This window comes from Poromitra crassiceps, assembly GCF_964638095.1.
Source record: "Poromitra crassiceps genome assembly, chromosome: 4".
NCBI lineage: Eukaryota > Metazoa > Chordata > Actinopteri > Beryciformes > Melamphaidae > Poromitra > Poromitra crassiceps.
This window is the reverse complement of record NC_139626.1, coordinates 8,942,372-8,954,987: the sequence shown is the minus strand read 5'-3', so window position 1 is coordinate 8,954,987 and position 12,616 is coordinate 8,942,372. Positions and strand designations below refer to the sequence as shown.

At 48.7% G+C, this 12,616-nt stretch overlaps 1 protein-coding gene across 1 annotated transcript in view; it reads left to right on the top strand.

Annotated features, from left to right (window-relative positions):
- Positions 1 to 12,616, top strand: part of cacna1g (calcium channel, voltage-dependent, T type, alpha 1G subunit) — a gene marked incomplete at both ends in the record, with an annotated part of 368,718 nt that overhangs the window by 340,292 nt on the left and 15,810 nt on the right. Inside the window, 7 exon segments of the mRNA XM_083635743.1 lie at positions 479 to 588; positions 2,830 to 2,963; positions 5,456 to 5,526; positions 7,608 to 7,686; positions 8,513 to 8,634; positions 9,294 to 9,509; positions 9,511 to 9,723. Of these exon segments, the coding sequence (XP_083491869.1) occupies positions 479 to 588; positions 2,830 to 2,963; positions 5,456 to 5,526; positions 7,608 to 7,686; positions 8,513 to 8,634; positions 9,294 to 9,509; positions 9,511 to 9,723 (945 nt within the window).

The window sequence follows — 12,616 nt, the reverse complement described above, 5'->3', positions numbered from 1 at the left end:
TCAGTCTTCTTGAGTCTGAAGTTTGTGTTTTTCATTAAACAAGTGAAAATAATCTGCTGACGGATGAGGTTGTTTTCAGTAGACTTCTTGGAAGGAGGTTGATCTGAATGACCTCACCTCATTAACCCTCACTTGTAAAGATGGATTATTATTATTATTTATTTTGCAATGCATTAAGGCTGTTACACATCAAGAGCGATGCGAATATACAGCACGAAATTGCGATGCGAATTTTGACCCACCTGTCAATCACAGCCACAGGTGTGTACACGTCGGACGCGGATTTCTGAAAAATTGACCGTGGTCCGAAAAAATAAACGCCGCAATAACGATCAGAGAAAACTTTGCCGTTGCTATGGACGGTTGCATTCACTGATAGGTTCGAAACATATTATTGACGTGCCAAATTAATCGCACGAGAAAAACGCTCCCCGGTGTGTAACGACCTTAAATCTTTCAGATCTTCTTGTTTCACCAGGAGTTGGATGAGGCACTAAAGATCTGCAACTACATCTTCACCCTCATCTTTGTCCTGGAGTCGGTCTTCAAGCTGGTGGCCTTCGGGTTCCGACGCTTCTTCAAGGACAGGTGGGTCCGTGTTTAAACATTGGGATTTTGGGAAACCACCAATCCAGAATCAACACTTGCCCCCCCCCCCCCCCCCCCTCGATTTAGGCTTCTGATATGTTTGTCGATGCACCGGAAAATCTCCCTCTTTTTCACAGCCTACGTGCGGTTCTCATAGATCGGCGGTCGAGTGCACCGTTCTACAACCTCTGAGTCATGTGGAAAATGTGAGGCGCTTTTGGGAGAGCTTAAGTGTTCTTCTGTAAGGTGCTGCAGTGGTCGGCTTGTGCGAACAGCCTCGTTAAGCGCCCATAAAACACACTCCCCATGATGATGTCATCGCTTTAAAATCCCTGGCTTCCCACTGAAAAACCACACAAACACGAGCGTGCACACGGCCGCACATTCACTCATTCACAAGACAACACAAACTACACAACCGCACATTACATATGCCTAGACACGCGCACGCACACACACACACACACACGCACACACGCATGCACACGCACACGCACGCACGCACACACATACACACACACACGCACGCACATACACACATGCACACGCACACATACACACACACACGCACGCACGCACACACATACACACACACACACACACTCACATACACGCACACACACATGCACGCACGCACGCACACACACACACACACACGCACGCACGCACGCACGCAGTGGAGGCGGTGAGATTTTGGACCAGATCTCGCCACCGAGGGGCCCATGATGTCCACTCTGTTTGCCAGACTGGTCTATTATCCTCTTTGGCGGTGGTTCAGACTCTCATATTACCATAACACACACACACACACACACACACACACACACAAACGTACACGTTGTACACACACCTTAAGCTGGCCACACCCCCAGGATCAATCTGACAATCTCATTGGATTCTAAGTTGATTTTCTCTCGTGTTGATTCGTGCACTTTGAATGTTTAGATGTGGACGTGAGGAATAAACTCTGGTGTGGGGTCAGCCCACAGAGACGAGAGCGAGAGATACAGAGAAAGAGAGAGAGATAGAGATATACAGAGAAAGAGAGAGAGAGATACAGAGAGAGAGAGAGAGAGAGAGAGAGAGACCTGCCAATGAACTAGAAACGTGGTAAATTGACAACCCTGATTAGTGAGACAAGGAGGCAAAGACCACCCACTCAACTATAAGCCCACACTCGGAGCTTTACAACAAAATTATCATCTTCGCTGACTTTTACACGCTAGTCTTGTTCCAAACATCTCGTGTGCGTGCATCCGTATTAGTTGTTCAGGGGTTTGTAAAAACAGCTTTGCTCAGTTATCTGGAGTGTGTTGTGTTGTGCTGATTTCTGGGCTAACTGACTGTACTGTCTTTCTTTATGATACGGGTGTCCAGGGCCTCATGACTGCTATTCTTGATCTGCCTCTTAAACCTGGGCCTTATCTGAAAGGATCTGCACAGTCCCAGGCAGCACTGTCATCCAGAACGTGTGTCTCGTACTTTAATGAAGTCGACTTTACTCGGTCTCAAATAGGAATAAACTGTAACTGTAATGTGCCAATTAAAGCGAGCTTTATGTGATTAGTTCACGATGTGTGACAGAGTTTTGGCTTAATTCTGCAAATCGCTGGACCATTAAGAGTTTCCAAAAGTGTAATCAAAGGTTAATTGAGTCGTTGCGTAGTTGAAGTATTATAACTTGTATGGTTCTGTTTAATGTTTTAAAGAGTTATTCACAGATTATTCAACTGAACAGGACGCTATTACTTTTTTTTTTTTTTAAGGATTTTTCTCCCATTTCAATTGTATTTGGCCAATCCCCCCTGCTGTCCCGGCCGTCGCTCCACCCGCCCCTCTGCCGATCTGGGGAGAGCCGTAGAGTAGCACATGCTTCCTCCAATACATGTGCAGTCGCCGGCCGCTTCTTTTCACCTGACAGCGAGGCGTTTCAATGACAGGACGTACTGTAGCGCGTGGGGTGGGAGGATCACCCTATTGCCCCAGTTCCCCTCCCCTCCAAACAGGCGCCCCGACCGACCAGAGGAGGCGCTGGTGCAGCGATCAGGACTCATACCCCACTGGCTTCCCACCCACAGACATGACCAATTGTGTCTGTAGGGACGTCTTTATCAATTTTTGCAGTGTTGGGTCAGTGCTACTACCAAAACAAGTCAGTGGTATGGACTGATGAGTGTGTGTGTGTGTGTGTGTGTGTGTGTGTGTGTGTGTGTGTGTGTGTGTGTGTGTGTGTGTGTGTAGGTGGAACCAGCTGGACTTGGCCATTGTGCTGCTGTCCATCATGGGCATCACTCTAGAGGAGATTGAGGTCAACGCTTCACTGCCCATCAACCCCACCATCATCCGCATCATGAGAGTGCTGAGGATAGCACGAGGTAAAAAAAAAAAAAAAAAAAAAGATAGCACGAGGTACGCAACCTCCCCTCCCGCCCACCTCTCCCCAACACACTCACACACACACATGCACAAACACGCTCTCACACACACACATGCACAAACACGCTCTCACACACACACACACACACGCACGGGCGCGCACGAACACGCTCACACACACACACTCATTCACACACACACACGCTTGCACACACACACGCACAAACACGCTTGCACACACACACAAATACACACACACACGCACAAACACGCACACAAACACGCTCACACACACACACACGCACAAACACGCACACAAACACACACACGTGCGCGCGCACAAACACACACAAACACGCACGCACGCACGCACACACACACACACACACACACACACACACGCAGGCTGGTCGTATTCACGGAGCTGTAGTTTTAAGATGTCTTGTAAAACAGCGGTGTGTCCCTGGGACTCCCCTCTTTGTCATTTTTGCATGGCGGCTCTCAGCAGGGTTCGAGCGGGGTGTGAGCCGACCAGATGGTACCGAGAAACACAGTCAGCTGACAGACTCAGCATGGAGAGGGCAGAGAGAGAGAGAGACAGAGAGAGAGAGAGAGAGAGATGGAGAGAGAGAGAGAGAGAGAGAGAATGAGAGAGAGAGAGAGAGAGAGACCTAGAGAAAGTGATAGAGAAAAGGAGAGAAGGGAGAGAGGGGAGGAAAGGTAGCGGACGGTGGACGAGAGCCAAGACACATGAAGCGAGTGACTTAAGCAGCGAGGGACAGAGGGCACAGAGCAGGTATGGAGCGAGGGATGGAACACCTCACGCGTGATGGAGGATGACAAATATAAGAGTGATGATGATGATGTTCAGACCTGAAAATAGATGAGAAGAAGATGGAGAGAAGAGAACAGAGGGGAGGAAGTGATGAAAAGAAAGATGAGATGAAGGGAATGAGGGGGAGCTAAATGAGGGCAGGGGAGGTGGGTGAGAGAGTACATTATTGTGGAATTTGCAATTCTTACCATTTTACAGTCTGTTGACAAGAATACAAACATGGGACTCCGACTCTCCAAGCTACAATAATCGGATCCTTTTTCCATCTGGTATTATTAACACGTGTTTCATATCCAGATTGTGTCTACATGCAAGTTAGCTGGATTGCTTTTACATCTGACATTAACATGCAGCGCCAATGTACACACTGTCATCGGATGTCTGCTTTACTCGACAAAACGTGCAGCGCTTCACGTCACCTCCTTTGTCATATTTCCATCCTTCAAAATTGTCAGCCAGTGCCCCATTCACAGGTATCTTTACCATTTTTTTACAACTATGTTTTTTTGATCCCAAGCTACCAGATGCCTGTTAATATGGGCAAAAGTTCATTTCTCCGTATATGCAGATTGGAGATGATGGTGTATTTAGACTGTTAATGTGGCCAAAGGCTTTTCTGCTGCTTTGGGTGATTGGTTATTGCCGTCCTTGACCTTATGATAGTAGTGAGATTACAGTCCCATCAGCCAGGATGTACAGCATGTAAATATGTAAAGGCAGTTTGTTATTAATATGTCTGATGCGTTCCCTCACCTCTCTGTGTGCATCCTTACTCCTCTCTGCATTATCACACATTGTCCATTGGCCTTTGTAATTAAATGTGCCATGCCAGTACCCTCATCAAACCACAGCCCTTGGTTCCATGTGATTTCAGCAAAATGGAAAAAATCATGGCATCATGGAATTTGGTAATAAAAAATGAAATCATCATGGAATATTGCAGAAGTTTCCATAATTTGGCTGAAATGGATCAAAGTAGGCCTAATTATCCAAATCTGAAGTAGACCTATTCATGTAATAAGCTAAATGACTTCATAATTGTAAAATAACCCTAGAGAACTTTTTTGAAAGAGAACGTTTTAGATTTTAGATTGGGGTGTTTGTTTGTTTGTTTGTTGTTGTTTTTTGGGGGGGGGGGGGGTGTCGGTCTTGCATGGGACTCTTACGTCATGACCTCACAACTTGGTTTTCACTTTGAGAAACATGTCGAAGAGGCTGTCATCAAAAAATATATTGATCCTAACCCCTAAACTCAAATTTAAATGTTTTTTTTTTTTTTATCTAATGGGATTTTGAAAAAAATAAAACGGATTTAATTTGGCCCGACACAACCCCAATCAGTAGTGTGCAACCTCAATCAGGCTGCCTGAAATCTGACTGTTTTCCCATGCAAAGACATTCCTGCTGTATCTGTGACAACAGCAACCCAGCAAGATTAGACTGTGTGGAACCTTTGGGAAATGTTGTTATAGCTCTCTGCTAGATCCCTTTCCCTTCAAGTCCCTGTTCTGTTACGTAAAATTGCAAATGTTAATATTCTTGGGGCACTGTCTCATTTTGTGTGTGTGTGTGTGTGTGTGTGTGTGTGTGTGTGGTGTGTGTGTGTGTGTGTGTGTGTGTGTGTGTGTGTGTGTGTGTGTGTGTGTGTTCCCGCAGTACTGAAGCTTTTGAAGATGGCGGTGGGGATGAGAGCTTTGCTGGACACCGTTATGCAAGCTCTGCCTCAGGTACGCAATCACTCAAATGCAACCTCCACATCCACCACTTTTCTCTTCCTTCCTCATCTGTAACTTTGGCTCTCTCCTATCCTAATACTTCCCACTGCAGCCATCCCCATCCTCATATCCCAGAACCCCCTCATGAATATGACTCTTTCAGAAGCCTCAGAACTCTCCACTTCACTTCCCCTGAGCTTCATGTCTCTTGCTGCGCTTATTTGCATAGACAACCCCCTGCAGAGATGAAGAAGTGTGTGTTGTTTTTCAGTTTTTTTTTTACCATGGTGGGTCAGTGAAGAGATGAGATAAACGTAAGAAAAAGTAAACTCCTGGGCGTCCGGGCGGTGTTGCGGTAGATTCGGGCGGTGTTGCGGTAGATTCGGGCAGTGTTGCGGTAGATTCGGGCGGTGTTGCGGTAGATTCGGGCGGTGTTGCAGTAGATTCGGGCGGTGTTGCAGTAGATTCGGGCGGTGTTGCAGTAGATTCGGGCGGTGTTGCAGTAGATTCGGGCGGTGTTGCAGTAGATTCGGGCGGTGTTGCAGTAGATTCGAGTGGTGTTGCGGTAGATTCGGGCGGTGTCGCAGTAGATTCGGGCGGTGTCGCAGTAGATTCGCGCGGTGTTGCAGTAGATTCGGGTGGTGTTGCGGTAGATTTGGGCGGTGTTGCAGTAGATTCGGGCGGTGTTGCAGTAGATTCGGGTGGTGTTGCAGTAGATTCGGGTGGTGTTGCAGTAGAAACACGAGGGTCGCAGTTTCGTATCCACGTGTTACCTCCGGCTTGGTCGGGCGTCCATACAGGCACGATTGGCTGTGCCTGAGGGTGGGAAGCCAGATTGGGGGTATTTGTCCTGGTCGCTGCACTAGCAGGGCCTCCTCTGGTCAGTCGGGGCGCCTGTTCGGGGTGGAAGGGAAATGGTGCTGGTGGGAAGAATAGCGTGATCCTCCCACGTGCTATGTCCTACCCGGTGAAGCTCCCCGCTGTCGGGTGTAAAGAAGCAGCTGGCTACTGCGCATGTGTCGGAGGAAGCATGGTGCTAGTCTACGGCTCTCCCCAGATCGGCAGAGGGTGGAGCAGTGACCAGGGCAGCCAATAGGGCAGCAATGCATGGGGATAAATTGGCCAAGTATAATTGGGGAGAAAATGGGGAAAAAGTACTTCTTGAATCTTTGGATTAGAGAGCGAACGTCACATGCACATGTATGTTTACAGCATTTTTCGATATCGCCTCTGTCTCTGCAAATGAGACAGAAGCATTGAGTGTTGTTGCAGGCTAATCCCTCCCAGAGCTTATCATAAGTGTTCATAATTAATAAATCCGATAACGGGGTGGATCACGGAGGACGCCGCACGCTGATTACTGTAGTCCAGGATCAGCTAGCAATATTCAATATTCAGGAGCGGCTGCAATTTGATGAAGGTAAAATTCCCCGGCCTACAAATCATATTATTCTCCAGACATGAGGTTAAGATGCTTGTACAGACCCCGGTAAAAATCACGTCATTTTCATTTTTCCGCCCAGTAAAAATGGAATACAAAAATCTGCATCCCCACTAAAACCGTCACTCATGTTTGCAATACTATTTTTGGTTTTGTTTTGCATATCGTGCAGCCCTCATTTGTATCCTACAGACCAGCTCAGTGTCCTTGTGGTCTGAGTGTCCGCCCTGAGACTGGGAGGTTGTGAGTTCGATCCCCGGCCGAGTCATACCAAAGACTATAAAAATGGGACCCATTGCCTCCCTGCTTGGCACTCAGCAGCAAAGGGTTGGAATTGGGGGGTTAGATCACCATATGATTCCCGAGCGCGGCACTGCTGCTGCTCACCGCTCCCCCAGGGGATGGGTCAAATGCGGAGAACAAATTTCACACATTGTGTGACAATCAGTGGACTTTACCTTTACCAGTAATTATTTTGTCACTGCGTCTTTCTCCTGTTTTCCGCTCACATTTTCCCTTGCTGGAAAGCATTTGTCATGGCCTTTGGTTGATTTCCTTGCTGGAACCTGCTGTTTGTTGTCCATGGCTCCTCCCCTCTGACTAACGCCCCTCCTCCTCCCCCCCTCCCCTCCTTCCTGTTGTCTCTCTGCAGGTGGGGAATCTGGGTCTTCTCTTCATGCTCCTCTTCTTTATCTTTGCAGCGCTGGGAGTGGAGCTGTTCGGTGACTTGAGTAAGGACACGAACACGCGCACGGTGCAGTCAGGGTGCATTCAGTGCAGTCAGGGTGCATTCAGTGCAGTCAGGGTGCATTCAGTGCAGTCAGGCCAAAACAGCCATCATTCACACACATAGTGTTATTATGCATATCATTCCATCTCCACACAGGCATGCACACAGCGTTTCATTCTCTCCTCCTGGGGGTTCAGTCTGTCTGCTCTTACAGTAATTGCTTTCTTGATTCATAATACTATGTTGAAACCTCTAATTGTGTCTCGCAGCTTTCAGCGAAAGAAAATTGTATCACAGTGATCATTATTATTTCTTTGGGAAAAAAAACTCTGTTGTGACTTTATCTTTCTGTCCTTTACTCTGGCCATTCTTCTCCCTCTTCAACACCCCCCACCCTCTCCCCTCCTCTCCTCTCCCCTCCTCTCCTCTGCTCTCCTCTCCTCTGCTCTCCTCTCCCCTCCCCTCCTCTCCCCTCCTCTCCTCTCCCCTCCTCTCCTCTCCCCTCCTCTCCTCTCCCCCTCCTCTCCCCTCCCCTCCCCTCCCCTCCTCTCCTCTCCTCTCCCCTCCTCTCCCCTCCTCTGCTCTCCTCTCCCCTCCTCTCCCCTCCCCTCCTCTCCTCTCCTCTCTCCCCTCCTCTCCTCTCCCCTCTCCTCTCCTCTCCTCTCCCCTCCTCTCCTCTCCCCTCCTCTCCTCTCCTCTCCTCTGCCCTCCTCTCCCCTCCTCTCCTCTCCTCTCCTCTCCTCTCTCTCCTCTCCCCTCCTCTCCTCTCCTCTCCTCTCCCCTCCTCTCCTCTCCTCTCCTCTCCTCTGCTTGTCTTCTCTTCTCAGTTTGTGATGAGCTGCACCCATGTGAGGGTCTGGGGCGCTATGCAACCTTCAAAAACTTTGGCATGGCATTCCTATTGCTGTTCCGAGTTTCCACCGGAGATAACTGGAATGGCATCATGAAGGTGAAACTGCCGCAGCAGTTTTGGATCCCGAACAAATAGACACATACAGCAGCAACACAAGAGACATCTGTGTGTCTGTGTGTGTGAGTGTGTGTGCGTTCGCGTGTGTGTGTGTGTTTGTGCGTGCATGCTCGTGTGTGTGTGCGTGCATGCTCGTGTGTGTGTGTGTGTGCGTGCGTGCGTGCGTGTGTGTGTGTGCGTGTGTGTGTGTGCGTGCGTGCGTGCGTGCGTGCGTGTGTGTGTGTGCGTGCGCGCGCGTGTGTGTGTGCGTGGGTGTGTGTGTGTGTGTGTGTGTGCGCGTGTGCGTGCGTGTGTGTGCGTGCGTGAGGTGTTAAGATATCATTCCCTTTGTAAAGTCAAAGTATGCAGCATGCCTCCCTGTTTCCACTTGCTAAAAATAATGAAGTAGCCTGGCTAACGTTAGATGCACAAAAAACAAGACAAGATTGTGTTTTTCCCAAGGCCAAATAATAGTTTTATAAGAGATATTAGATCTTAACCTTTGTTTTAGCCTCCAAAGATTTCAAAGATATACTATCTTTGAAATAGCACATAAGTAAGATTAAACCAATATTTGACCTTGTTCTGTCCGGCATGCTCATGCAGTGTTCTTCTCCTGGCTCCAGCATGCTCATGCAGTGTTCTTCTCCTGCCTCCAGGACACGTTGAGGGACTGCGCACAGGAAACCGGCACCTGCTACAACACGGTGGTGTCGCCGCTCTACTTCGTGTCGTTCGTCCTGACCGCTCAGTTCGTCCTGGTCAACGTGGTGATCGCCGTGCTGATGAAGCACCTGGAGGAGAGCAACAAGGAGGCCAGGGAGGAGGCGGAGCTGGCGGAGGCGGAGCTGCAGCTGGAGCTCCAGATGGAGGCGGGGGGACGGCGGCCCCAGGTCGCCCCAGCTCAACCTGCTGGCGCTGGGCATGGAGCGGACGAGCTCCGGGGGCTCGCCCTCCAGGTCCACCGGAGGGGGTGGGGACAGGGAGCGCGAGAGGGGCGGTGTGCCGGACTCGCCCCCCGCTGACATCACCAGAGACTCAGTGCACATCAGGGCAGACCCCCCTCCCTGCCCGGAGCCACCGGCGGAGGTGAGGAGCCTGCTTGGATTGAGTTCAAACGTGCATTCATTTATTTAAGTTCATTCATTCAAGTTCATTCAACATTGCCTGTGTTTAGGAGATTAACTGATAAGGGGATAAGAGAGTTTTTGTATCTGTTGAGGTATCTTTTCTTGTTTGCTTGTGTGTGGGTGTGTGTGTGTGCGTGTGCGCCTGCGTGTGTGTGTGTGTGTGTCCGCGTGTGTGTGTCCGCGCGTGTGTGTGTGTGTGTGTGTGTGTGTGTGTGTGTGTGTGTGTGCGTGCGTGTGCGCCTGCGTGCGTGTGCGTGTGTGGACATGGCATACGTGTGTGGGTGTTTTTGGCATATGCAAATGCCTTCCCCTCAGCTCACTCATTGGCATCAGTTTTCTGTGAGTTGAATAACCACTTATCAAATGTAAAAGAGATTATTGGGGAGGTTTCACTTTATACAATCATGCAAATGTGGCTTAATTGCAGCATTGTCTTAATCATTGTATAGAGACACTGCGGAAATCATTCAGAAACCACGCCCAAAACGGGGGAAAACACAAACTCCCGTCCAATCCTGGCGTTCTCCTATGTCACGTGCATAGTCGGGTGTTGCACAAAAAGATCGTATATACGGAAGATGAACACTCCAACTTACTTCATTGACAGCAACATCCACATTTTTCCTTCTCGCCAATTCTCAATGGCTTCCTTGTTTTGCTCGGGAGTAGAAAAAAACTTTAATTGTCGATTTTGTTACATTTGTTGTCTGCGCAGCCCCACCACACAACAGCTTTTAGCTATGTTTCATTCAAGGAAAATGACGCTGGTGTTTGCGGAAGTGAACGGAGCTTTTCCCCTGTGATGGGCGTGGCCTATTTCATGCAGTGTCTCTATAGACAGGATGCGTTTATTGTGCACATGTCGACTATGTTAACATGACCAGTCTCTTTTGTTCCGTCAAAACTATCAGCGGTGTCACGTACACGCGGACATACTGTATGCACATTCACATGACGTGGAGGTCAGCTTGTTGGGCGCTCAGTCATCCAGGAGGTATCCTGTGCGACATGACAGATGCTCTGAGGTCACTTCCTGCGGAGGGCCAGGCTGTGAGGCCAGGCAGATGACCCCCACGTGTCTCATTAGTCCTGACTCCAGGCCAAGCCTTTATTTCATTCTCTGGCTCACGCTGAGGGACACAGAGACAGAGCGCGCTGGATGCTCTCCAAATTCATCCTTGTCTGGGTGATGTTTAGGGGCAATATCTGCTGTAACCACGGTTACTCATACACAAAAACTATAGTGTATTGCAGTGATACTCAACTTGCGGCCCGGGGGCCAGATGCGGTCCGGGACAGTGTGCAGAGTGGCCCCCCGACCATTTTCTAATAATTTCACGTTAGTTTTCATTGTGAATTAGAATCTAATTCACAATAAAAACTAACATGAAATAAAGTTTGACTGAGCTCCAGCTAAATTGTCAAATACCGCGGTCTGCTCGCTACCCAGGCACTTATGTATGTACTTAACCCAACTAACTTAACCTAACTAACTATCCGGTGTGCACAACATTGTCAGACTAAACTCCGGCTGACACCTCAAAAACCTACAATCCGCTACAGAAAAAATTATATTATTTGTTTATTAACTGGCCCCTGGCCTCCTATCATTTCACGAAAGTGGCCCCCGGGCAAAGCAAGTTGAGTATCCCTGGTGTATGTATATGGCCACATAAGGCAGTGTTCACTACAAAGTCTGACATACATTTCAAGTATGTATTTATGTTCAGTGTATTGCTTCCTGGGATCAGCTCATATTTCAAAATATGCTCTTAGATCATATATTATGAAGGGCGTCCGTCCGGGTAGTGCAGCAGTAGATTTCCTGCCTACAACACGAGCGTCGCGGGTTCGAGCCCCGTTTTGCCTCTGGCTTGGCCGGTCATCCATACAGGCACAACTGGCCGTGTCTGCGGGTGGGAAGCTGGAATAAGGGTATCTGTCCCGGCGCTAGTGCCTCCTCTGGTTGGTCTGTTCGAGGGGGAGGGGAACTGGGAGGGGAATCATGTGATCCTCCCACGCGCTACGTCCTTCCCTAAACCCCTCACTGTCAGGTGAAAAGAAGCAGCTGGCGACTGCACATGTATCGGAGGAAGCATGTGCAAGTCTACAACTCTCCCCAGATCGGCAGAGGGCAATGACTAGAGCAACGACTGGGACATCAGGGGCAATTTGCCAAAATGTGGAAATTTTTGGGGGAAAAACGTCCTTCCATCCTGGGTTACGGATACTTTTTCCATGTCAAATGTATTTGATCTATGTATACAACATGCAACATGAAAGTGGCTTTTTATTCTTGCAATATTTACATATTTCTTCCATTTAATGTACATACTGTACTGTAAACGTATGCACGTTTAAAAGATACAGGAGGATTTTTTTTTAAGTTGTATAGGTTAATAATGTATGCAAAATATGTATTGTTTTGCACATGGGTTGTGTTACTGACTCATATGATGAGACCAGTTTACAATCACTCCTTACAGTAACAGTAACAAGTGTGTGTGTGTGTGTGTGTGTGTGTGTGTGTGTGTGTGTGTGTGTGTGTGTGTGTGTGTGTGTGTGTGTGTGTGTGTGTGTGTGTGTGTGTGTGTGTGTGTGTGGCTGGCTGGCTGGCTGGCTGGCTGGCTGCTCCCAGTAGAGGACATGCCAGTCACAGATAGGTCACAGTGCCATGGGAAAGCTGGGACACAGCGCCTTGTTGTTCACTTCAACAGCTATTTCCAGACAGCAGGGACGGGGGGGATATGAGGAAATAGAGGTCTCGCTATCGTTATGTTCCTCTCCAAGATGTTATCCTTCTCTCTATCGTTATGTTCCTCTCCAAAGATGTTATCCTTCTTGCCCTCCCG